At 37.4% G+C, this 26,903-nt stretch overlaps 1 protein-coding gene across 12 annotated transcripts in view; it reads right to left on the bottom strand.

Annotated features, from left to right (window-relative positions):
* The window catches only part of Abi3bp (ABI family member 3 binding protein), a 255,155-nt gene that overhangs the window by 138,467 nt on the left and 89,785 nt on the right, over window positions 1–26,903 (bottom strand). For all 12 annotated transcript variants that reach the window (XM_029553747.1, XM_017802040.2, XM_017802041.2 and 9 more), the window contains exons 3-4: window positions 14,936–15,004; window positions 10,319–10,451 (exon numbers count right to left, since the gene is read on the bottom strand). In XM_029553747.1, coding sequence (XP_029409607.1) covers window positions 10,319–10,451; window positions 14,936–15,004 — 202 coding nt within the window. The remainder of the gene's footprint in view (window positions 1–10,318; window positions 10,452–14,935; window positions 15,005–26,903) is intronic.

A 26,903-nucleotide genomic window follows, 5' to 3' on the forward strand; every position in this document is an offset into this window, starting at 1 on the left:
AAAATCCTAATTATAACCACATGTTAAAAAATTCAGCCTCTGTATTTCTTCTATTTCAATTACAAAGCTTGTTATGCCCTCTCTTAATAAATTTGTCAGGCGCATGGGCCACCAGCAGTTTCCGTATCACTTAAGCTTGTCTTTCTCAACATTATCTACGCTGACAAGTGCACAAGGTGGACATCTTCTAAATCCTAAAGGAGAGAGCAACTGTAATGCCCAAAATGAAGTATTCTTTAAAATTTTAAAGCAAATTATAGACTTTTTGAGAATAAACAGTGTTTTATAACCTTAATCTTAGTAGGTGCAATTAATACAATGACTGTGAAATTAACAGAATGAATGTCTAGTTTCCCCTGGGCTCATTCATTTGAAAAGTAGATTATAAGTGCTTTAAATGGCCTGTATTTTAGCTATTAGAAAAGATATTAGGTAGACAATTTTGTGTGTGTGTGTGTGTGTGTGTATACATACAAATTTTTTATTTATCTGCTATATTTATCTTTTTTGTTTCCTATAAATAGGAAAATTTTGTTTCACTTAAAGGATAAATGAACATTTGAAAAAGGTTTACTCTCTTAATGATTAATGATCACTTTACTTTTATCCTTTGAAAACTTTATACATGTTTATAATACATCTTAATCATATCCAGTCCCCACTCCCTCCCTTCAGCTCCTCTCAGCCCACCCCACATCCCCCTCCCAACTTCATTTCTTCTTTACAATAATATTTTTCAAATCGATTTTTTCCTAATGCTTCACTCGCCAAAATGTAGCATTGCGGTGAAACCATCACGAGCTGGGGCAAAATACAGTAAACATCTGTGTTGCACATTTGCAGAAGACTTAAGATTGGGATTTATTTATTTCAGTTAACCCATACAATGAATTCTGAGCAAAGAAAGAAGTTACAAAGAAGAAAAAGAGAGGCTGAGAAGCACCAACTCTGGTAACAAGACCTTTCAGTCTGTTTTCTGACTCCTAAACTCCGCTTTTTGATCTTCTCTGAAGCCTCTTTCTACTCTGATACTTAGAAAAGGAGATGAAAATAGACATAAAATGACCCAGAATCAAAGAACAGCATAAAGAATTAGCATTTAGTATTGCTCGGGACTTTTTAACCCTTTGCTTTTTTTATATATTTACCATAACCCATAGTAACGATCTCCTTGTTGTCCAGAAATATTCAGGATGAAATGTTGATTGTATGATTTTTTGTGAATCATTGCATTTGAACAAAACTGTGCAGAGGGGCAGTGGGCCCTAAAATACAAATTGCAAGCTGGGCATGGTGGTGCTCACCTGCAATCTAAATACCTAGGAGGCCAAAGCAAGATCATTAGTTCATGGCCAGCCTAGCTACGTAGTAAAAGCCTATTTTAAAAACCTGCTGCTAAAAATACAGGTAGAGGATTTTTATCCACTCAAACAATAGTCTAACAGGGAAGCAGTTTATCTTTGCAACAATTTTCTCACAAGAGGATTTGGACTAAACACTTTTTGAGATTCTTTCTGTTTACAGAAATTTTTTCCAGTAAAATATTAGGTATTATATTCTAAAACCATATCTGAGACATCAACTGAATGCGTGATGTAGTAGCTGGCAGTGGATTGTACCAAGTGGACAGAATGAAGAACATCCAAACTAATTCATTCCTTGCACACTCACCTGTCATTCACCATTTTTGGGGCTATAATTTTTTTTCAGCCAAACTTTTATTTTGATAAAATTATATTTCCCAAAATATCTATATTATTCATTTTTTACTGTCCTGATGTCAAAGGAGTCTTCCTAACATCCCCTTTGTTAATATTTTTGTTTTGTGGAGATTACAACTCCTGATACAAATTCTGCCCCTCACTCCTTCCCCACAGGGGGGTCTCTTCACCTTCACTCTAATTTCAGGGGATTAAATACAATCTCCTCTTTTCAACAATAAACCTGGTAATTCTATCCATTTTCTTACTCTGTCAGTTCACCAACCTTTCTTTTGATCTTCTAAGGACCTTTCCCTGAATCAAAAAGTTGTGTAAATATTTTGAATTCTACCAAAACAAAAATAAAATTAACATTCTTTGAATCCTGTCACTTTACCACAAACTTTATTAAAAATAATCCATTTTCTTCCACTTTAATACTACCAAAAATGTCTACATCTCTTTGTCCTTGGATATGTGGCCTCTTTGGCAGAGTGAAATCATGATTAAATGCAGTGACCTAATCCTCCACGAACTACCTTAACATCTACCCTCCCCCAGTCTGTTTACCTCATGACCCACATTCCTGTGAATGCTCTTCTCCCTTCCTGTCAAACCTCTCTCAGGTCCAGATGTTTCCCTACATGGTGTCTCTTGCACTCACCTTTTTTTTCTATCTTACAAAGCATTTAACAGCAAGTGTAGGTCCCTATTATGCTTGAGTAGTTGTGATACTTTTCAAATTGATCAATTATTTCTAAGATTTCCTTTCTTTATTTGATTCCACCCATTCCTGACTGGTTTAAGTTTAGCAAAAGAACTTAAATCCAGTGATCTTGGTGTTTTTTTTAAAATAAAAGAAATAGCATTGAGAAAAAAAACTATCAGTAGACAGTATCATTTACCGAGTGTTTACTGCCGGCCTTATTAGATGTTAGGTAGGCGTGTTCGCTACATTCACTGATAACCTTTTACAGGTCACTACTTTTTTATATTTGTAAATTTTTAAATGAATTTTTGTGTATTTCAAACTGAACATCTTAATCATCTTTATACCCTCTTCCCCATTGGGACCCTCCCATAGCTCCCCCACTGGATTTCATGCATTCTTTCATTTATGGTAAGGCCTATCAAGTCAAGTTGGTGTCCTCAGATGTCCCTTAGTATAACTTCATCCACTGAGGTCTAGTCAGCTATCTAGAGTCCCTTGCTTTAAGATCAGCTGTTCCTAACCCAGTAGTAATTACTTTTAATTTTTATAACCTCATAATGTAATAATAGTGGTACTCCCATTACATATGGAGTTAAACCAGGATTTAGAACATTAAACAATCTATCCAAGGTCACAAAGTTTATAGTGAAGTTTTGAACTAAGATCAGATTGACCAACATTTACATTTCTAATACCCATGCTATCTATTTTCCCTACTCTAGAGATGCTCACTGTGGGCTCTGGTAGAAAATGTTGTAGAGGAGGTTCAAATGTGAATCACCTGGCTGGGTGATTAGTTTTAGCTTAAAAATATCATTTTGTATTATTATTGTGTGTATTTATGATGTAGGGGGCATGTATTCCATAGCATGTGTAGAAGTCAGAGGAAAACTTTGTGGAGTCAGTTCTCTCTTTCTACCTTTACATGGGTTCCAGGAATTGAATTCTGGTTTTCACCTGGTTTTCAGACTGGCTCAGTAAGTTCTTTAGCCACTGAGCCATCTTGACAGCTCTCACCGAGGGACTTTGTTAAGCTCCTTGTTGATCCATCTGTTGAGATCATTGTTTAGAACTTCAAGAATGAGCTCATGATACAGTAAAGGAGTCAGATACAAGTACATGAATAAAGGCCACAGGATGGAGAGCAGAGAGGCCATAGGTGAACCTGAGCCTGCCCTCTCTGACTTGAACTAGTAATGGACAGGCTGAATGAAGTTTAAATCCATCCAAGTGGTATGAGTCAAGTGAAGACATCTTGCCTAGGTCCAGAAAATGAAGATTAGTAACCTCAGTTCTGAAATGGACAGATGTCCTTTTAGATGTGCTCCTTGAGAGACCCTATGACATCTTTCACTAGGAAAGCAATCTCTTGGAGCATCTTCAGAAGTTGAACAAAGGTGGGTAACGAGGAAGGAGGTTAAATTTATTGGTAGTAGAAAAGTTATAAGCTAGAAGGAGGAATCTCAGAGTGTAGTCCAGATGTCAGATCACTAGAAAATCAATAATGGAAGAAACAAAATGTGGAAAAGGAAATAGAGCAGAGATATATTTTATGAAAATACTAATGAGACCAGATCCTTATGGGCTAGGCAAATCAAGAAAAGAGAAAACAAAACCCAAAACTAAGTTTTCATGGACAATGGCATCAAGTGATGAAAAAATTCTAACTGGGTAAAATTTTGGCAATTTAATTTGAATTTGAGTTAGTGAACCACTGTTAGACCTAGTTATCCTGATGAAAATATCCCAGGGGCAACCAGAAACTGCTTTATAAGTTTGGAAAGGGTCCATGTCAAAGGTTCAGCTTTGGGAGTTTATATCCTTGCTGTGGCTTTTATTCTCTAGAGCAGTCATTCCTGAGAGCCCTTTAGAGATGTGGAATCTCAGGGCTCTTCTTTGGGCCTCTGGAATTAGGCATGCATATGCATTTTGACAGGATTTATATACATCAAAGTTTGAGAAGCATGGATATAAAGAGAACTGATAAGACCTGGGTAAGAAATGTTGATACATAGGTAACAGACGAGGAGAGAACACAATTCCAGATTTAGCAGAAAGAAAAGATCCAGAGAGAAGAAAAATATTTAAAGAAATAAGAGAAAAAAAGTCATAGGAAGAATTCAAGAATGAGGGGATGGCCACTAAGAAGAGAGAGAGAAGTGAAGAAGGATGAAAGCTTAGAAAATCATACTGGATTTAGCAATTAATAGATCACTGATGACTAACAAGTCCCAATGAGACAGTAAAAAGGGGATAGGAGCCAAGAAAAAAGAAAGGGCACAGGGGTGATGTAGGAATCAAGAAGCAAGCAACCCTGAGAGGCTTTAGAACTAAGAAGAGATTGAAAAGAAACTTGGAAGATATAATGAGAGCAAAGGAGTTTGTTTTGTTTGGGAGGGGGTACAGCTAGGCAAAGCTTGAGTCTATTTGTAAGCAGGAGGCAGGGTACCAGTGCCAATGAAGCAATACATGAGAGAAGAGGATCCTGAAGAAGCAAAAGTTTAAGGACGTGGAAAGAGATGGAATCAGGTGCACTGATGTCAGAAGTGTTATGCTTGGAAAAGTGAGAAATGAGCAGAGGTAAAGATAAATTATGAATGGAAGGAGTAAACTGATAGTGCTCAGTCTAGAAATCCTCAGCATCGTGGAAGATAAGATGGACTAAGTTGGGAAAGGAGATGGGACCACTGTGTGAGATAGAGATGCATAAGAAAAGACACAGATACGGGGACTTCTCCAAAGCAAAATCAATACAACTCAGGCCTTTATAAACCAATAGAAAATGAAATATAAAAAGAAAATATTCAAATTAGGACATATGGAAGAATTTCAGTACCTCTCAAAGTAATTAAACAAACGAGATGCTATTTCAAGAGAAATATGAGTTCAGTTTTGTCAGGTTGACTTTGAGGTAATGGTACGCAGCAGTGAACATGGGTACATTTTTCTGCTTGTTCATTTAGCTTGTGTTCCTCAAGGGTTTATAACGCACCGCATGCTGGTCTGAGGACATAGTCTCTTCTTCCATAGAGCTTAAAATTTACACTGAAAATGTGAGGATGCATATTTAGAATACAGTTAGAAATTACATTGGTCTAGGGATATGGCAAAAGTAGGTTTTTCTCTAAGAGAGAAAACAAAATATAACAGGCTATTCTGAACTGACCAAAAAGAGAACTTTCATTCTACATTAGCAAATAAACATATTATAAAAATGTGAAAATTATTTCAAAACAAATTGTAAAGTTTTAATGAGTTGGCAAAGTAATGAGAGCTAAGGCATTGAAGGCCTTAGTAATTCAGAACATGAGGAGGAAAAACGGTCACTTAATGTGAAATCAATTTTGATTAAAAATACCTTACCCTTCCTCTAAGTCAACTTGGAATGTTCTCTTTTGGTCATAGATAAATTAAGAGCAAATGTTATCTTCTTCCATTCAAAGGTTGTTGAGCACAAAACTGTAAATGGAGCACAACTACTCTTCAACATGAACTGAGAAAAGGATGGAAAACCTTGGGAAACCTACACTGACCTCAAATAAGCAGGTGTAGAAACAAGCCGCAGAGCTAGAGCAACAGTCCACAAATATTTCCAAACTTAAAGCACAGGTCACCTCATTGCAAACTTAGTACTTCAGATATTTGATATGGAAAGTTCAGAGTCAGGGCAAAAGTGAACAATTTTTTACAGTATGTTAATTGCATAGGATAAAGGTTTCTATAAGTCATTATGAAATGGTTTTTATAAATCAGACCTTAGGAGGGTTCAAGATTCTAGAGCTCATTGGCTTAAAACAAACTCCTTGGTGTTCCTGTGACAAGCCAAAGGCATCTGGATTCCAGTGATTTTATAAGAAGATATTCCTGAAGGAAAACCTCAACTGTATTAGTCTTCTAATTTTCAAGATACAATCATCCCTTTTAGCTGCTATTGGTTATTCTAACACATTAGACTGGTCTAACATCTTAAAAAATCCTATGGGTATGTGAGGATAGATTTCCAAGTCTGTTTCTAAATATCAGCAGTTCTAGTAGATTTATTTATGTGTTTATAATATATACAGTATTTCCGGGGCTTTTAAATGAGAACTCCTTATTTTTCTCAAATATGACCACAGTTTTAGAATGTCAGTTCTTTATTAACTGAGTGACTTGGGAAAAAGGAAGCATGGGAAACAGAATTGAAAAGTACTTGAAGTATTCCTTTTCAGTCACAACTCTTTAATTCTTCTATGTCATATCCTAACAGATCCCTATTTAAAAGGGATCTGGGTTTAAAAGGATGTAACTCTCCTCACATGATACTGAAGTTTTGGAACATTTTACTCAAAGTAGAATTTTAAATATTGTAATTTGACATTCACAACTACATTTATTTTATAACAATCACAGGGCCAGAGTTGGTGTGAAAGAGGTGAGTGAGATCCATATGACATCTGAGTCAGATGACCTTAGAATCCAGTGTCTGTGTTGGAGTTCCCCTAGTCATCTGTCCTGACCTTTGTATTCTACCATTCTACCATCACCCTGTGCTGCCATCTATGGCAACATCCATCCATCAGAACCAGTTATCAGACACATTCTTTGATGGAATGTTTAATAGGACCAAGCAAAATGGAAAGAAAAGCTTGATAACCAGCGGAGGACATTTTATACAAATTTGCCAGGTTGCTGATTTTGGTGGACTACATCTCTGTGATGTATCAACCAAGTTGAGTAACCATTGAGAGTGGGTTGCATTTTGCTGTAAAGCCATCAAATTTCCTTCTTTTCCTTCTTCCCCTCATACTTCTTTAGCCCTTTGTAAAAGAGGCTTTTAAAGGCACAAGCAGAAAAAAGCAGCCCACACATATTTATTTTCTCAGTATTGGCATACTGGACTAATCTGCTAAAAACTGGAATTATTGTAAAAAGAATATGTACTTTTAAGAGTCCATTTTCCAAGCAAAATAAGTCCTGGGCTTAGTGGTAGGTTCAATAAGGAATATTTCAGATTCTTCAAAACTTCTCAAAATTATTTTTCATAAAAGTGAGTTTTGGAAATATCTTCAACATGTTCCCAAGTACTCATCCCTTGAGAACCATGGACATAGAAAGAAAATTTTTATTTCATTTATTTTTACTCTAAATTTCCTAGTCAAAGTAATATTACAGGTACTTATGAGTGCTTATAAAGGTTTTAAAAAGCTTTCTTTACAGTTCTTTTTGGACAAGAATAAAACCCTACAAAAATATACAGTATACAGCCAAAAAGTATATGAAAAAGTGCTCAGAACCCTTAGTGCAAGGGAAATGCATGGTGTGGAGGAGTGTGTGGAGCCAGCGCTATCACAGAACACCGACAATGAAAAACGCAGCAGCACCTGAAGAGGCGGTGAGCAACCGGAGCGCTCAGACACTGCTTCAGGGAAGGAAGATGGAAAACCAGGCAGAGACGGTTCATAGACGTCCTATACACATCCTGTAATACAGCTCTGCCAATTCTAGTTTTTTCCTAAGAGAATTTAAAACAGATACAAGCAAGATCTTATCTAAAAATGTTTGTAAAGCCTATAGTTGTAAAGAAACAAGAACTGCCTGGAATAGCGGCACACACCTTTAATCCCAGCACCCAGGAGACAGAGGAAGGTGGACATCTGTGAAATCAAGGCCAGACTGGTCTACATTCATAGGCCAGCTTGGGCTAGAGAAAGACCCTGTCTTAAAAGGACCAAAACCAACCAAACAAAGAGATAAAATAAAATTTAAAAGAAACTTGGAGGAAGAACTTTGGATATCTATGCTTTTTTATAATAATAGTTTTACCATTATAACTAATTTTGAAGAACAGCAAGCCCTGTTTGACTACCCACTTCCACCTTTGTGTTCCTGCTGTTTTGAAGTAATCAAATGCTGTGCATAGTATTCTACCTGAGCTGCAACCTGTTATAGACTTGAACTTCTAAGTTGAAAGCAAGAGTCCCTGAATACAACAAACAAACAAACAAACAAATAAATACAAAATGGCAAAGGTCTAAAATACCATTGGTGATGTTTTGAGGAGAACTCCTGCTTTCAGCTTCCAGGAGTTAATATTTTTTGTTTTAATTTGATAATTGGAAATGGTTGATTTATATTGGGTTTAAGCTTAGAGCTTTCATGTTTACTGTAATTTAGCCTTAAAACAATTTTTACTTAATAACCAGTGCTTTTGGTAATGTTGTTGGCAACAAACCAGCAACTATTTAGAAGTGTTACAAGACTTCATTATTTAAGTATTGGGAAGTTCATTCAGATTCGACTCTAAAAACATCTGTACTTGTTAAAAGATAAAGCAAGGATCTGGATAGAGGAATAATCTGCAGTTATTTAACTTAAGCCTGCTTTGCAAAATCTGGGTAAGGACATTGCTTTTGGAAAATTGTCTGAACGAATATGGATTTGAAATTTTTTAAACTGAATAATTTGTGCTGTCCCAGAAAAAACAATCTTAAAAAAAAACAAGAACCAAAAAAATCCTTGTATCCCCTAACAGGAGAATATTCACATAGCAGGATGCAGCTCAGGAGTAAAAAAGGGAGAGATTTTTGATAGCTGCAGTGCCAGGATGAAGCACCAGAACTGCTGAAGAAAAGAAAACAGACCCAAAGCCAACACAATGTGAGTCCCTCTAAGTGGAATTCTGGAGTTGACCAAATTAATCTAGAGTGATAAAAATCAAACGAGGGTGCTTCTGCGGGAAGGTGTTTTTTTGGAGTGACAAAAGTGTTCTATTTTGGTGTTATCACATACATACTGTTAGGTATTTATTGTGAATTCAATTACACACATAAGTTTTGTGGATTTTGCTGTTTAAATTATACCTCACATTTTCCATTTAAAGCAGGAATGAGATATTTCTCAACTTTGATATCATTTTGAGTGTATTTAAAATAACTAAAAAAATCTTTTAAAATGTTTTGATTGAAGCTTGGACAATTTGAAAGTCTATTCAGTTATAAATTTTGAATTTCGGTACCAATGTAGTAAATATTTATGAGAAGCAAATACTATTTTATAAGAAATTTAGGATCATGTTTAGTAAACTGCTTATCTCACAGACAGAATCAAACACATATGTTAGGTTTAAGAATAAATGCATGGCAGTGTTTAAAAAATATAACTGATTTTTTATTATTTGTTCTACCAAAGAAGGTGGTAGCTTTGTCTCTAACTCCATTTCACCTCTGCTTACGTCTCCCCTATGTGTGAAGACCCAGTTCTCTAACTCAGTGACTCGTAAACTTTAGTGGGTATCAGAATCATCTACAAGGCTTCCTGAGGCACAGGTGGTTGAGACTCACTCCCAGAATTTCTGAACCTGTCAAGTCTGTAGGGGACCTGCAATTTGCATGTTTCATTTACATGTCCCCAAATGTTTGCAGTGGTGATGCTGTTGATTTAAGACAACACTCTGAGGCCTTCCATTTCAAAAATGTCTTCATTTTTCAGGTCAAAGATCTATACTTTAGAAGTGGAAGTAGAGATACAGGAGACAGAGTAAGTCTCTCTCTCTCTCCCATATATATATATTTCCTTTCCCAAGAAACTTTCCAACTTGTAGGAGTCTTTCTGACTTCCTAACCACCTTTTGGTCAGTCCTGAGCTCACTACACATATTACTGATAATGGCTAACTGGCATTTGCTCCTCGGTGTGCTTGCTAAGTTGTCAGCAAACATACATCTAGGTGCCTTTTATTCAGAAAGATCCTATTTCTATCAAGGGTAGGACCCTTGACTTAGATACCTACGTTCCCCTCATACCTACCATTGTATAGCTAGTAGGTGATAGGTAAATGATAAGGGGCCTAATGTTTGTACAAGTCTTCTAAACATGTTCAAATACTAAAAACACACTGAAAATAATTTCCCATTATGGAGAATTACCTGTCGTTGGGACAGTGACTTGGCAATGTCCAGTCATGGTGTGGATTGATAAGGAAACCCCAGGACAGGAAGACTGAGCTTGGTGTCAGAGTGCCAACCACCAACTGGAGAGGTTTGCGAGGACGAGATTTACCTACAGAGGCAGCACACAGGTTAACATTGGAAACATTTCATGCTTTTGATGGTTTAAATAAAATAAGTCCATAGCGATGACTTGTTAGGATGAGAAAAAGTATACCTTTGATTTTCGTATAGTCTACAAACATCAATTTTTGTCCATGAATTTAAACATGAGTCAAATAAACTTTTATTGAACTTATGAAGGTATGATATATTTGTGTGTGTATGCATGCATGTGTTCATGTTCATACATACATATATACCATATGAAACTCTACCTAGTTTTAATTTTAATAAACACACATATACATACTTATATGTTTGTGGGCCTATACACAGACCACTGTATTTATTTCATAAATGAAATAAAAACATGCTTATTTTTTTTTCTTGGGACTGGAAATTAGCATAAACTATCCTCTGAGAACAAAGTAATGTATTATTTAAGTTGTAGGTTATAGTCTTTTTTCTTTTATATTTGTTCTTAGACCATTTCATGCAAACATAGTGCATTCTATTTATTCTCACCCCACCCTCTCTTTTCTCCTTGCCCATTTCCCACATATATCTCTTTTTCTTTTGTTTTTCAATCCACTGAGTTTAACCAGGGCTGTCTGTACAACCATGGGTTTAGAACTATCCATTGGAATATGATGGACTTATTAGCGGGTACACAGCTGAAGAAAATGTCTGTCCCTTCCCAGAATCCATCAGCAGCCCCTAGTTCAGCAGGGTGGGTAGATCCACACAGACCCCTCCCAGTCTAAGACTGACTGTTAACAGAGCCAGTCTTGTGCAGGCCCACTGCAGGCAGCCACTGCCATAAGATCATGATGGCATGGTCTATGTCATGCCCATGCCCAGAAGATGGCATTTCACAACTCATCTCCCTATCTTCTGGCCTTATGTGCTTTTCACTCCCTCTTTCACACTGTTCCCTGAACCTCAGAAGGGAACCATTCCTTACTCTCAGGAAGTGGTCTCCACATTCTATACTGTTCATTACAAAGGGAACATTTGCTGATTAAGAGCAAAAGCAGCATTTGTCTATGGGTATAAGCTTAAGTATTTAGAAGGCAGTTTGGGGCTGTGTCTTTTTAAAACCTATCTGGAAGTTCCTTGATATGCACTGTACTAGGCATAGGTTTACAGTGAGCATCTAAATAGAAAAGGCAAACACATTTTTGATGAGTGGTGAGGTGGGAGTAATAGAGGTAGTGCAGTTGTTTTGATTGGCCTAATTGGATTTAGGCAATACCACAAGTTATGCTGATGAACCACTACAGATTCTTTTCAAGCACATAGGGCCAGGCATTTGAATTTTCCAACTTATTTGAAAGTAAAGGAGCGAGGAAACAGAAAAAAGGAAGAATCTCAACCACTAGCTCAACTGGGATAAATAAAATTTTAAAAATTAAAAGAAGCTTCATAAAGCTGGATAAGTATAACAAATACACACTTTCTATCCCCACTGAGTTCCCTGCTTTATTCATGAGACTATGCATGTTTTATTTGTTATAGGAATAACTTATGCCACCTCAATCTAATGGGATGAGAATAAAACAGCACAGTGGCCTGTGACGTTCATAAAGGGTAATAAGAAAGGAGCCCTTAAGCAATGGTATTGGTGACTGTCTGTATCAAATGCTCTTGAAAACCACACTGCACATTTCTTCTAGTTCTGTAATGTATTACACTGGTAAGAAACCTTCTGTGTCCCCCAGCAGTCCAAGTGCTAAAGGCTTAGTCGTCAGTTCATGTTGTGATTCTAAATTAATGCAATCTTTAAAAGGTGGGATGAAGTGGGCGGGGTTGAGGTCATTGGGAGTGTATCTCCAAAGGGGATTCTGAGACCTTAGTCTCATCCTCCTTTTCTCTTTGTGCATTCTGGCCATGAAGAGAGCAGTTTGCTTCAGTGTGCCTTCCCGCCATGAAGTGCTGCCATAGCCCTAAAGAATGAGGTCAAGTAATTATGGAATGGCACCTCTAAAACTATGGGGCACAATAAACCTTTTCTTTTTATGAATTGATTATCTTAGGCACTGGATATAGTAACCAAAAGCTGTATGGTTACCCTACTATATGATAGCACACTAGAACTAGGATAGTTGGTTTCTCAATGATGTCTAAAATAAGATGGTTATCATTTACTTAGTCCCAAACATACATGTTCCCTTCTCTGAAAATTTTTTCAGATCTACCTACATGCTGGTGATTTGATTGGTCGACATTTGCCCTCCAAGGAGGAGAGGTGAGAACCTTGATTGAAGGTTGAGAGCACATGTAGTTTGGAAACAAATACTGGGATGATCATGATAATTGTCTTCCTGTTTCTAAGTTGAGTTTTACTAACATGATACAACAGTATTATTTTACAGATGAAAAACAAAGGCCAGGAAAGTTTCAAGAGTATCCAAAGTCACGCAGAAAGCAAGGTCAAAATGCAAACTCTGTCAATCATTTTCTAGTTTTCTTTTTACTGCATCATTGGCTTAATTTATGACTTATGAAGAGAGGAAATTTCACTTAGATAATGAAAGACATGTATTTCCTTCCCTGAGAGGAACCTAAAGTCGTATACGACCACCAAACAATTATTTCACTAACTTTGAGATCTTAATATGAAAGAGATTAAGTAATTAGAATTTATGTAGTGGATACAAATGTAAAAGGAATGGATGCTATGCCACAAGTCATCTCTCCCAAATACAGATTACAAAACAAAAATTCTACCAGCTGCCTGAAAGGAAAGGTGGAGTTTCCCATCCTGACAGGATGAAACAATTTCCTGAGATCCTCACAATGGAGTGAGAAGTAATCTAAGGGCAGATTAAAGACCTGGAGAGGAAATGAAGGGATGAAGTCCTGCTCAGGTGTGATCATTAATCACGCTCCTGATTATAAGTTTTTATTTGTATGATCATATTTACATCAACAGTTCATGAATATAGACATGAAACCAGATTCTAAGGCACCACACTCATGCTTGACTTTATTATTCAAGGTTTCAAAATACTGCCCTGAAATACTGAAATTTCTTTTTTTGCTTTGAAATAATATAAGCAATCAGAAGGGGAAAATGATATTTTATTTCTCAAAGTGCTTGAGCATTCAGTGATGCTTGGAAAAGCAAATGGAATTCACAAAAAAAGGAGGGGAGGGAATTGTGGCATCTCCTTTCCGGTTACCAGCCTTGTGCTCATTGGTATATTAGGAGAACCACCTCAGAGTGGCCAAGCCCCTTTACTCCCTCTGGCTGAAGTGCCAGATTCTTCTCCCCATTTTACCCCTCTAGGTAAACAGAGTAGGCAAACACACAGAACCTTTTCTGTGTGGCATTTGGGGTTCCTTAAAGGATAAGCATGATTAGGAAATGATTACTTGGAGAAGACTTTCCACTAAAAGAAGTAAAGCAAGACTCTGTGGTCAATGACATCTGCAATGAGGAAGATGCTGTATCAGGTGACAAAGGTGATCTGCAGCCTTTAGACATTTTCCTTTGGAGCAATGTGCTGTTCATTGGGTGAGAGTCTTAAAGAGTAGACATTGCAAGCTTTTAATCTGTCTTTTCTTTTCCTGTGTCTGTGCTAAGGATCACGGTTCAAGGGTGCTGTTCAACATTATGGAGAAGTCAAGGCAGCAGGAGCTTAAAATAGCTGGTCATGGCACATCTACAATTAGGAAACAGAGAGCAATGAATGCATGTGCTCACCTAGCTTTTTCCTTTTTATGGTCCAGGACTCAAGCACAGGGAATAGTGCTGCCCACCTTTAATGTAGGTCTTCCTACCTCAGTTAACCCAGTCAGCATAATCCCCTACAAGCATTCCCAGAGACTAACTGATCCTTCATAGTTGTGCCTGGAAGCTTGTTTCCCAGGGGATTCCAGTTGGGTTGACAGTTAACACTCTCCTGGTCCTGTAGAAAAGTTCCTGCTCTATATTCATATGTGTATTATCCATTTTCTACTTCTAGTCTTCCTGATCTTAAAGATATTTAGAAGGGAAAGATAAAGCGTAAATAAAACCTAAGTTCCAATCTCTTTTGAAATGTAAATGTTCTCCTTAAATAAGGGTTAGACACAAAACTTTTTTCTTAAAATCTGAAAGGCCAACAGTGGGCAAAAGTTCACACCTTGCATAACAGAAACACACTAACAGAACTAGCCCTACATGACCACAGGCTAAGAGCAGTCATTAACTCATTTAATCCTCTCAATAACCCTACCAGCAGTAGAACCAAGGTGAAGAGGTTCCAAAATTGTCAGTTTTTGTTTAAACAATGACAAGAAGTGACAGTGCCAACTTATGCACTCAAGCAGTCTCTGAGGCCAGCTTCTGTGGCTCCTCTAACAGAGTAAGCTGTAGGCTGAGGGCCGATATCCACCTGCATCTACATTCCTAAAACATTCCCAAGGCAGTGAAGCCTGAGTATCTAGGAAAAGGTGAAGCGGCTTGGGTGAAGTTACTAAGAGAAAAGCCAGTGAAAACTGTTATACCTGAACACGACTTCTTTTGACTTGGAGGGGGAGCAGGTCGCACAACTATCAGATACTTCGGCTCTGCATCTGGAAACAATAACACGGAATTTCAGTAAAACCCTGTCAGAATCAACATGAGGCAGCATACACATGTCCTGAATGAACATCTCCTGATACTAGTTTCTCTGTTATAACCTCAGCACTAGTGAATTTGAGTATCTAGGAACTGGAGAAGTCAATAGTTCCTATAAAGCCCATGAGGTTTTAAAAATGAAAATTAGATCCATCTTTTCAAAGCCAGAAAGAGACATAAAGAACATACTACACAGACTTGATGCCATATCTTCATTTATGTTTTTCTCCATAAGGTTTTTTATTTAAACCAGATCATGTCCATTTTGTTAGCTTGTTCCTCATGAGGGGGTGGGGGGGCTAGTATTCAGGGATCTGAGGAGGATGCCTGGTATTCAGGAATCTGAGAAGAAAAGTCATACTTGGCATAATGCATGTGAGTTTTACCTATTACCTGAAATCACTCATTCTCATGGGAGCATGATCATTTTGTAATGCCCTACCTAATTTTTATTCTGTTTATAGAACTTCTCCTACTGTTTTCATTACCAACCAGTCATTTAAATTTTTTTATTTTTATTTTATGTGTATGAGTATTTTGCGTGTATGTAGGCAAGTGCACCCATGTCATGCAAAGCCTGTGGAAGCAGAAGAGGGTGTCAAATCCCCTGGAACTAGAGTTACAGATGGGTATTAGTTGCCATGTGGGTGCTGGAAATTGAACCTAGGTCCTCTAGAAGAGCAGTCTGTGCTCTTAACCACCAAACCACCTCTCCAACCCCTCAACTAGTTATTTTTATATTTATATTTACCTCAATTTGTAATAGGAGGTCACTGAGACAGTCAGTCTCACAGCATGCAACATATGCAGTCACACCCTTCACAGGGAACCCATGTTCAGTTTTAAGCCCTGATAATACCATCCTGAAATTCTGTTTTTAAAATATAGACTTGTGGTGTGTGTGTGGGGGTGGGGTGTACGCATACCATGGCACATACATAGAGGTCAGAGGACAACTTGTGGGAGTCAGTTCTCTCCTTCCACCATGTGGGTTCTGGGGATCAAACTCAGGTCCACAGGCTTGGCAGCAAGTGTCTTTACCCACTGAGTCATCCCACCAACCCACTGATATTTTTAATACTTTGATCTTTGAACTTGCATTTTATGAGAAGTCTGGCAGGACAATGGAGAGTGCATGTAAGCAGTGGAGCTGGGAACAACATGCTCGTCCATGGGTTTTCAAGCTCTAGATTCAGTGAGAGACTTTGTCTCAAAAATAAGGGGTAGAAAAGAATACCTGAAGTAGATCTCTGGCTTCTACACATGCACATACAGGCCAGTACGCCTGCACACACATGTGGGCATACCATATGCAGAGAGAGCTGGAGAGAGCAAGAGAGAGAGAGAGGAGAGAGAGAGAGAGAGAGAGAGAGAGAGAGAGAGAGAGAGAGACATACTGTATCTTTGGCTAAATAAGAGGGCATGGAGGGATTCACTGAGAACTCTGACATATCACATTGTCCACTCAGCCAGAACCTGCTTCCAGTGAGGAAGAAGGTGATGATGCTTAAAGAAACACAAACCACCAAGAACTCCTCTCATACCCTTTTTGCTGCATCGGCAAACATGGAAGCAAAGAGAAAAATAGAACAAGTTCTTTTTAGTTCTTCATTCAATGTAAGTTAAAAAGAATAGTCATAGAATATGTCTGTGTCAGAATGAAATAAAATGCTGGTTCAGTTTTGTGCAGCTCTTCTACATTTCTGCTAAGAAACTCATATGCACATAGGAATTGCAGAGTGCTGGCTGTGCACTTTCAGCAATTCTGCTGAGGAGTTAAAGGCTTCACATGCACACTGCAAATGAGCACTGTGTACTATCACAGTGAAAGGCAAACTTAGTGCTAATAATTCTGTTTTTAGTTTTTCTTTATTTAAAGTGGCATTACTTAGCAAACATATAACAATACATGACAAGTTAACAGTAGAGATCGTGGAAGTAAAAGATTTATTTTCCCTATCTTTAATGAGAATTTTTCTGCTTTTTGGCCAAGGGCCACAGAAGTTAGTTTTGTTAGCCCTAGAAATTAAATAAGTATCTTAATCTTGCCTTCAAGATGTCCTTTTAATACGTTTCAATAATTTACTTATAGAAAGCAAAGGTAAATCTTGGGCTTTACTAAATTGCTCATTGCAGTAGAGAGTTCCTTAGAGCTAACTTTTAATTATTTAATAGAGTCACTTATTACAGTTTAGTGGGTTTTAAAAAAGGACTTGAGTGAGCTGGAGAGATGACTCAGTGGTTATGAGCACTGACTGTTCTTGCAGAAGACCTGAGTTCGAATCCCAGCACCCACCTGGTGGCTACCAATCATCTATAACTCCAGTTCCAGGGGATCTGATGCCCTCTTCTGTCCTCTGTGGACACTGCATGACATGGGTGCACTTACACACATGCAGGCAATACACTCATACGCACGAAATAAAAATAAATTTTCAAAAAGAACTTGAAATACTAAAACGGCATAGAAGTCAAAGATAGTGCCATGATCCTAGCCACAAAATCATATAAAATTTTTAAAATAAGTTTTCGTTATGTTCATAGTCATTTTGCATAAAGCATAGGCTGTTACAGTTTATCACAAATTGGAACAGCAGTTGGGACCTGAGTGCATGTATTGGCTCCCTCTGCTCATTAAATCCTTCCAAGTTGGAATTTTTCAGCAAGCTTTGTGCTCTGTTGGGAATACAGACATGGTAAGATAAAACAACCAAAAAATAAGATTTCTATTTCTGTTCTGCTCTATGAAATTCTTTGTGATTTGTAGCAGCCCAGAAATACATACATTGTAGCTATATCTGAAATTCTGCCCAAATCGATTATCTTTAAAGACTACAATAATTAAAATGTCAAGTTAAGAAAGTTTGTGTAGGATACTTTAAATTTTTAATTCTGATAGTTAATCTTACATAATGACATAAATTTAATTTGCTTAACAAATAAGCCCTAGAGTAAAGAGTATGAGAGCTACCATTTAAGGAAATCTAATATTAAAGTCATTTACACATGCTTAAATGTTACTTTTTTTTAGTCAAGGAAATAATCCCACCATGATTACTCTATTTAAATCCTAACTCTTACATAATGAATCTGCTTTTGGTAGAAGACAATAGTCTTAGAAATTTCACTATTCAGAATGTCATCACAGTGGTATTTATTTATGTCAAAGTTTCTACCATGCAGATGCCCACAGAAACAGGAGATAAGCCAGGTTGATCTTCCAAAACATCATGCAGAGGCCCTAAACACACACTCTTTCACGTATTCGTTCATTCCTTTCTCTCCCTCCCTCCCTCCCTCCCTCCCTCTCTTCCATCATTTTAACAACTTGGTTCCATGTTGAAGTACATTTCTGGATTTATGAGTATGGGATTAAATCCTGCTTGGCTGTTAGCAGTACAAGGAGAGCATTTAACCTCTGTGTACTTTAGCTTCTTCACTGACAAAGCGGAGAAAAATCAGAGTCCCTAGTTTCATAGAGTTCTTCATGATGATTCAATTTATTTGTAATTGGACCAGTTATATGTTAGTTACTAATTTGTATTTTACTAATTATATGTTAGTTACTAATTTGTATTTTACTAATTATGCGGAAGCAATATGATGAATTTTCACAGAAGCGTATGTGTTCTACAGGATTAAAGAACAGATTACAAGGGAGGAAAATGATAAAAAATGAAAACAAGCACCACAAGTTTCAAAGTACAAACATTTCCTAGAGAAAATTATACACCAAACCCATTCATAAATATCAATGCAAAAAAATCTTTAAACCATGTTGTCAAACAGAGCTACACAGTTCATCAGTAAATTATGATCAAATGTAGATTAGTACAGTCATCCAACATCAGGTAAAGTTTTAGTCATATTTCCATAGGCCCTGGAAACACAATTGACAAAATGCAAAACTAATTCTTAATGAATGATAGTTTAAATAGATGTTTTCTTAATATCTTAATTTCTGTATATTGTAATAGCTGAGTTTTTATCAAATGTAATCCTTGCTTACTATATAGGCATCTCTATTGAATTACCCTGATTTCATCAGAACATTTCACTCTAATTTTTCACCTCTTAGTCTTTAAAAATATTTGTACAGAGGCAGGCATATATCTGTGAGTTCAAGGCCAGCCTGGTCTACATAGTGAGTTCCAGGACATCTGGGGCTACAGGGAGGCCCTGTCTCAAAAAGACCAAAAAAATATTTTTGCTGATTCTAGAATTTCATACTCTGTATTTTGTAGCCCCATCCATATTTAGCCCCCTCCCTTCTCCCCTCCACCACCACCCTGGACTTCATATCCTCTGTTATTATTTTACTCATTTTAAAGGTTTATTGAGTCTAATCTGTGTTTCCTAAATGCTCTTAAGTCTGGATCAACCTATCAAGTGTCACACCAATAAAGAAAACTAACTTTCCCTATCCCAGAATCTATCAATTGCCAATAGATTCTCTGTTCGGGCTGGGGCTTCCTGCCTATCTCTACCATCCACGCTGGGGTCTGGTTTGGTTTTGCAAAAGTCTTGTGCATGCTATCATAAGTGAATAGATTACACATGAAGCTACCCTGTGGTATCCAGAAAACACAGTTTCCTTGTGTTTATCTACCACCTCTGACTCTTAAAATCTTTCTGCTCCCTCTTCTGCAATAATCCCCAAGCCCTGGGAAAAGAGGGCGTGTCCCACTTAGGGTTGAGCATTCTTCAGCCTCTTATTCACTGCATGTTGACCATTGGTGGGTCTCTGTGTTAATCACCATCTGTTACAAGAACTTTCTCTGGTAACAGCTGAGCCATTCACTAATCTGTGAGTATACCAACAAGTCATTATGAGTCAGTTTAATACTATGTTTATTAATCAGAATAACAATAGTTTCTCCCCTACAGCCTATAACCTATCTAGCCACAGGCTTTTGACCCTGATAACAGTAAAATCCAATTAGAAGATGGCTGGTTACTCACATAACATCTGTGCCACTATTGTACCAGCTGTTATTGTAGCTCATGTGGTTCACTGCTGGGTAAGGTTGATGATTACCCTTCTCTGCAAGTAACATGCATAGCATCTTCTAGTACTATGAAGCTAGCCAGCAGAGATGAAGCTTTGAGGTCAGTACTAGTTTGAGTCCTCCTTGTTTGTTCTGGGTCTCTGTTACATAGTGTCTCTAGCAATAGGGTCCTACCATAACATTCTGGTGGGCAACCAAGTGCAATGGCATTAACCAGTATTGTTTGGGGGGCGGATCTATGGGATCTCTCTGGTCTACAACTCCAGAAAAGGGAATCCATTCTTGGCACTAAGATTTTCATTTCCTGGCCTGTAGTATTATTGTATCTGAACCCCTGTTATAGGATAACTACATTTAAACTTTTTATATTGTATAAGTATATATTGTAAAAAGATTCTACACTAGGTTTCCACATGACTCTTTCAAAAGGCCTTCAGTGTTGGTTATGCCTCCTCCTATTGCTCTGTCACCTGACTTAACCTCCCATTCGTCACCATATTAAAGCTGTCTTGTCCATTATTCTCCTTTCCCATTTATAGCATTGCATTCTGTCTCCCCTCCCCTTATTAGTTTCCTGATCTCTAAGTATTTTCCAACTGAAAAACATTTATCTAATGATTCAAAGTTAGCATCTATTTATGAGTGGGAGCACATGAGATTTATCTTTCTGGGTCTGGGTTACTCACTCAGGTTGATAGTTTCCAGTTCCATTCATTTACCTGCATATTTCACAGTTTCATATTTCTTAATAGCTGGATAATATGCCTTTTATTCTTTCATGTATTGAATACTATGATTCCATTTTTGTAGCATAGACATGAATTAGTTTTAAAAAATGATATATCCAGTCATGTCAATTTTCCTCTGTGGCATTACACACAAAAGCCAAGTTATAGAATCAGTTTAGGTGCCCATCAACAGATCAATAGATAAGGAAAATGTAATATAGATGATAGCTAGATCGATGATAGATGATAGATAGATGATAGATAGATGGATAGATGGACAGATAGATTAATGATAGATAGATGATGATAGATAGATGATAGATGCATAGTAAAATAAGATAGACTTAGAAAGACAGCATGATTTTTTCTATAGGTAGAATGTAGGTTTTTTTTTTTTTTTTTTTAGATAGATGATAGATGATAGATAGATGGATAGATGGACATATAGATTAATGATAGATAGATGATGATAGATACATAGATGATAGATGGATCGATGATAGATGATAGATAGATAGATAGATGATAGATAGATGGATAGATGGATAGATACAGTAGAGTATAATTTAGTCATAAATAAGAACAAAATTATTTAATTTGCAGGAAAAATGAAGGAACTAAAGACTATGATGCATAGTAAAATAAGATAGACTTAGAAAGACAGCATGATTTTTTTCTATAGGTAGAATGTAGGTTTTTTTTTTTTTTTCAAAGACACGAACAAGCCAGGCATGGTAGCACATACTTTTAATCCCAGCATCCTGTGAGGCAGAGGCAGACAGAGGTCTGTGAGATTGAAGCCAGTCTGTCCTACATAGCAAGTACTACCGGGAGACCCTGTCTCAAAAAAACACACGTACAGGGTCTGAGAGATGGCTCGGCACTTAAAAGCAATTACTGCTCTTGCACAGGAGTCAAGATTAGTTCCCAGAACCCACATAGGGTGGCTTGCAACTGCCTACAACTCCAGCTTCAGAGGAATCCATCACCTCTGGCCTCCATGGGGAACCTGCACTCATGTGCACGTACTCACACACAGACACATATACACATAACTAAAAACAACAAAAAGAAATGTTTTTAAAGACATGACCAAAAAAAAGGCACTGTTTGGCTAAAAGGACAATGAAAAGAGGTAGGCAGAAAAGAGAAGGTGGTGGAGTTGAATGTGATTGCAGTACATGTACACATGCATGGAAATGTCATACTGACACCTATTATTTTAAATTAATAGAATAGTTTCAGTAGCCACTTTTTCTGCCAACAATTTATTAGAAACCAGACAGATCTATGGAAGTTTCACACATGAGGCTGAGACAGGATAGGGGACCTTGGAAGAGCTGACCCACAATTCCACTTCAGCTGAAAGTCAGACAGTTCTCCGTCCAGGCTGCACCATCTCTACTATGATTTTGAAAAATGGGAGCAAAACAGAATCCTAATAGAGAAAATTGTGGATTTCTTACTAATCTGGCAAGTGGAAACTTACTAGCTTGAAATTGAACTGTAGACATAAAAGTAACATAGTTATGCCTGAACCCCAAATGGTGGATTAGCAATATGGAACACAGAGCTATTTTGTGAGAAACAGCATGTTCAAAATTCAAAACACCATATTTCCTCTATGACACACTTTGCCCTTGACTTTTAACATCTCTAAAATGCAATTTAAAATTGATGATGTACGATGGTTGCAGTTGGATAGGAATAGTTGTGATCTTGCCATAGCCTGATACCATCTAGAAAAGTCAAGAAAGTGACAACTTCAAGGCTGACAGAAGATGGTCAGTGATTTGGAGGAAAAACAAGTGAACAATCATTTCTTAGTGTTATATCCCCAGTGTCTTGTTAGTACAGAAAGGGCGATGGAGGGAAAGTCAAAGCTACGGAGACTTGTGAGTCAAAAGGTAAAGCAGAGGAGATGGGCTGTCAAGGTAAAGAACATTCAACTCTTCAGCCATTCTTTCACTTATATTTTACTTTTAATATTTTTTCTCAAGTAATAGACATGACTTCCTCCCGGTCCAAAGACATAGTCTATGAGAAAAAACATGAGACAAAAATAAATGGAGGAACAGTGTTCAAAAAACTTTAGCAGGAAACCTCAAAACTGCACAGGAGACATTGTCACTAGCATGGTGTGGCATCCTGGGTAGGATCTGGTGAAAAGTAAAGAAATCAAAGTATGGGTGTTAGTAGATAATGTGTCATTCTTGGGTCACAGGCTATAATACATGTTCTATACTAATGTAAGCTATATGAAAGTTGATTTCTTAACTAGGAATTCTCTACAATAACCTTATAACTTTTTGATAAATCCAAAACTTTTCTAAAATGGTTTAATAAGAAAAATTTGCCGAAAGAGAAATATATAAAACTTATTACCAATGAGTTGAAAATTTTTCAATGAGTAAAAAATAAATGTCCTAACACATATAAAAGAAGTTACTAACAGCTTTATTTTTAGCTATACATGAAATAGTCATGTTTTGACTGTTGGAGTTATTCTTTCATTTCATGAAATAAGGTAACCATTTTAATTAGAAGTCATTGTGACTTATTATTTTTAAAATTTTAAATTATGCATATATGTACATGTCTGTTTGTGGCTTTGTGCATATGTGTGTAGGTGCCTACAGAGGTCACAAGACAGTGTTGGATCCCCTGGAGCTGGATTTAGAGAGATGGCTGTGAGCCACCCTATGTGGATGTTGGGAACCAGACTTGGGTCTTCTGCAAGAGCAGTACTTGTTAATTGCTACGTTATTTCGTCAGCCCCGGTGTGACAATAAGTTAAGAATGAATACAAAAATCTATTTACATGACAATTTACAAGTAGATGTACAAAGTTTGTAGGTGTCTTCATGTTGTATTTAGTTGTATTCCAAACTGAGAAGCTACAACCCAGTTTTAAGCACTCTCTCTGCCTCCTAACACTTGGAAGATGGCTTATGTACCTCATTTCATCAACACTAATGTTGAGTGGTGTCTGTTTGAAAAGTCCCTTCTTTTCTCTTTTTTTTGGAATTTTTTAATAATTTTCTACAATATAATTTGATTATAGACCCTCAAACAATTCCGGCCATTGCCCCTGCTCTTGGTTACCCACCAGAACTGGATGGTAAAATCCTATTGCTGGAAACACTATATACATGAGCTGTAGAGCAAACAAGGAAAAATCATGCTGATGCTGACTTCAGAGCCTCATCTCTACTGATTAATGTTCATACTGCTTAAAGGTGCTGTACATGCTACTGGAAGGGAAAAATAATCATCATTCTTACCCAGTGGTGAATCCTCTCACCTCTTGAAAAGCATCCTTATATTGTAAAGCCAGGTAGGGTTCTTCACCTAGGAGTTTGTTCTGAAAAACTAAGCATCCTAAGTATGGCCATGAGGTGGATAAGTAGACAGAGCTCAGCCAAGCCTGGGCTCCACTGTTCAGTATTAGCTGGCTCTGCCTTGCTGCAGGCACATGCCTGGCAAAGCTGGTCCATGAGGAGTCAAAGACAGAAGTAAAACAAGAAGCCTCACTGACAGTAAGTCTAGCAGAGGTGAGCAGTGCCACGGGGAGTTGGGAATGAAGAAAGTAAACAAAAAAACATCTTCTCATTTAAAAAATAATTCAGACAAGGTTTTACTATATGTCTCAGGTCAGCATCAAATGAATGATCTTCTTGCCTCTACCTCCCAATTGCTGGGATAATAGAAGTATGTCACAACACCCAGCTAACTACTCATTTCTTAAAAGGTCACTTTTAAGTATTTCTAAACCAGTATTTCTAAATTTCATAAGGGTGACCAGCCTTGTTCCCACCCATCCCATCCCTTTTCACATTCTAGTGACAAAGAACTGAGCAACAAAAACAACATGATGACAGAAAACTGGGTTCAGCAACTGGTTACAAGTGACTCATTTCAATTAAGTTCACATCCAACCTGAACCTAGATGCTAGAAAATCATAAGCACACTTTACCACACAGGGCAGAATCAGCAGCAACAAAATAAAAATCTACCAATAATAGTTAAATAACATTAAGGTAGCAAAGGCTAGACAGCAGCAGTTGACAGACTGACCCAAATGAATATCACAGATGTCCTTTCAGGAAGGAGAGGATCTCTTTTGGAAAAATGATAGAATATTTTTCTAGATAATTGAAGGAATCTTGCTGCTCTTTTGGGACAATCCTTTAGCAAAGTCTTGTGGTAACCAGAAATCCAGGTAGAATATAAAACAGAAGTGCTATCATTATGTTAACTTTCCAGTGTTTACCAAATTTAGGAATAAAATTTTAGTAAATTTAATAAATAATTTTGATTACTAAAACATTGTTAGTTGTGTATAAAAAAGAATATCTATAGGACTAGAATTATCAGGAACTAAATAAACCCACCTTTTAGACTATTTCAAAGCCGCCCTAGAAAGACTTGGTGGGATGAGCTCAGGCTGGACCTGCCAAGACTCTCCACCTTGTTCATTTATATACCTTAGCATGAAAAGTAGCAACTGACCAATAAACATGTCCTGAAACTAGGAATAAATGAGGCTTTGCAGGAAGAATAGAAAAATCTATGAGGGATTGGGAACCAGCATTGTCAGTAAAAGAAAGCCACTCTTTTTTAAAGCAGATAATTAATAGATACATTTATGGAATTATTTCTTTTATTTAACACAGTTTTATACAAAGTATATGTTTTAGTGTGGATCAATAAACCTTTTCTTTTTCTGCTTGAAAAATAGAGACAAAATTTAAAGCAAATACTATTCTGTTGGGTATTTCTATTACAAAATCTTTTAAATAATAAACTTGTGCCCATTTTGATAGTACAAACACTGCTGTGCCCCTGGCTCAAAAAGAATTTTGGCTTCCTCAGCCTCTAAGACTTAGTATCAGGCCCAGGTCCCGGGGTTAGGATAATACCAAAGTATAAATGACCAGCAATACAAAAATGTTTTTGAACATCAGCCATGGAAGGAGTTCCAGAACATTCACATACCTCTTCCGAAGGGTCCTCAAAGCTTAGGTTGGTATAGATGGTAAAAAGAGTTCCTTAGAGTTTATGACAGTATGAGACACAGCCTCCCTTCTCCATGCTGTGGAGTGGGTGGAGTAGCTGAACATGGAATGGGAACTCAGCTATGATGGGTGAAGGCATAGGGAGGGGGCTTTCTCTCAGTACTCGTGTCCTCACAGCTCTGCTACACTCCTTCATGTCTCACAGCTTACTAAAGTTGGCTGGGAAGAAAGACACATGTACTTTTTTCCCAAATACAATGTCATTTCAGAAATACTTTGAAGGGGACATTATTAGAGGGTTTTTTTGTTTTGTTTTGGTTTGGTTTGGTTTTGGTTTTGGGGGTTTTGTTTTGTTTTGTTTTGTTTACTTTCATTTGATTAGATTTTGGGAGGAAATATTATTGAAAACACCCAGGACCAGCTATAAAACTGTGGGCCCAATACAAAAATCAAATTGTGAGATCCCTATTAAAAAGGAGCCCTAATGAATACACAGTGATGGTGCCAGCTTGTGCAAGGGCATCTGCCAACATGTCCTTTTGGGTGTTACTATCGTATATGTATATATACTTTAGCCCTTCCTGAGTTCACACCAAATGGTCTACTGGAGGTGGAAGCCAGCTGAAGATGTTATTAGAAGTGGGAAATGGGGGGGGGAGGAGGGCTGGAAAGATGGCTCAGCAGTTAAGAGCATTGGCTGCTCTTGCAGAGCACCTGGGTTTGGTTCCCAGCACTCACATGCCAGCTAACAACCTTTCAGAACTTCATTTCCAAGGAATCTAATGACTTCTTCTGACTTCCATGAGCATTGCACAACATGGGTCCACTTACATATCCACACATATAAAATAAACATAATTTTTTAAGTGGGAAATGGAAGACCAGTCAAAAGCACTAGAGTCCTGGGTACAAGATAGTTAAGTACCAAACTATGAAGGTGGGGAAGGGGTGGAAAGTCAAAGCATAAAAGTTCAAGCTCTAAGCCCTCAGGGCCTGAACTCATCCAACCTCAATTACTAAATGAAATGTGAAGAAAACTAAGAATTCAGAAGAGCGATAGTAACTCATTTAACTATGAACACAGGGTCCTCTGAGGG

The sequence above is a fragment of the Nannospalax galili genome, unplaced genomic scaffold, assembly GCF_000622305.1.
Source record: "Nannospalax galili isolate Female #2095 unplaced genomic scaffold, S.galili_v1.0 scaffold1184, whole genome shotgun sequence".
Lineage (NCBI taxonomy): Eukaryota > Metazoa > Chordata > Mammalia > Rodentia > Spalacidae > Nannospalax > Nannospalax galili.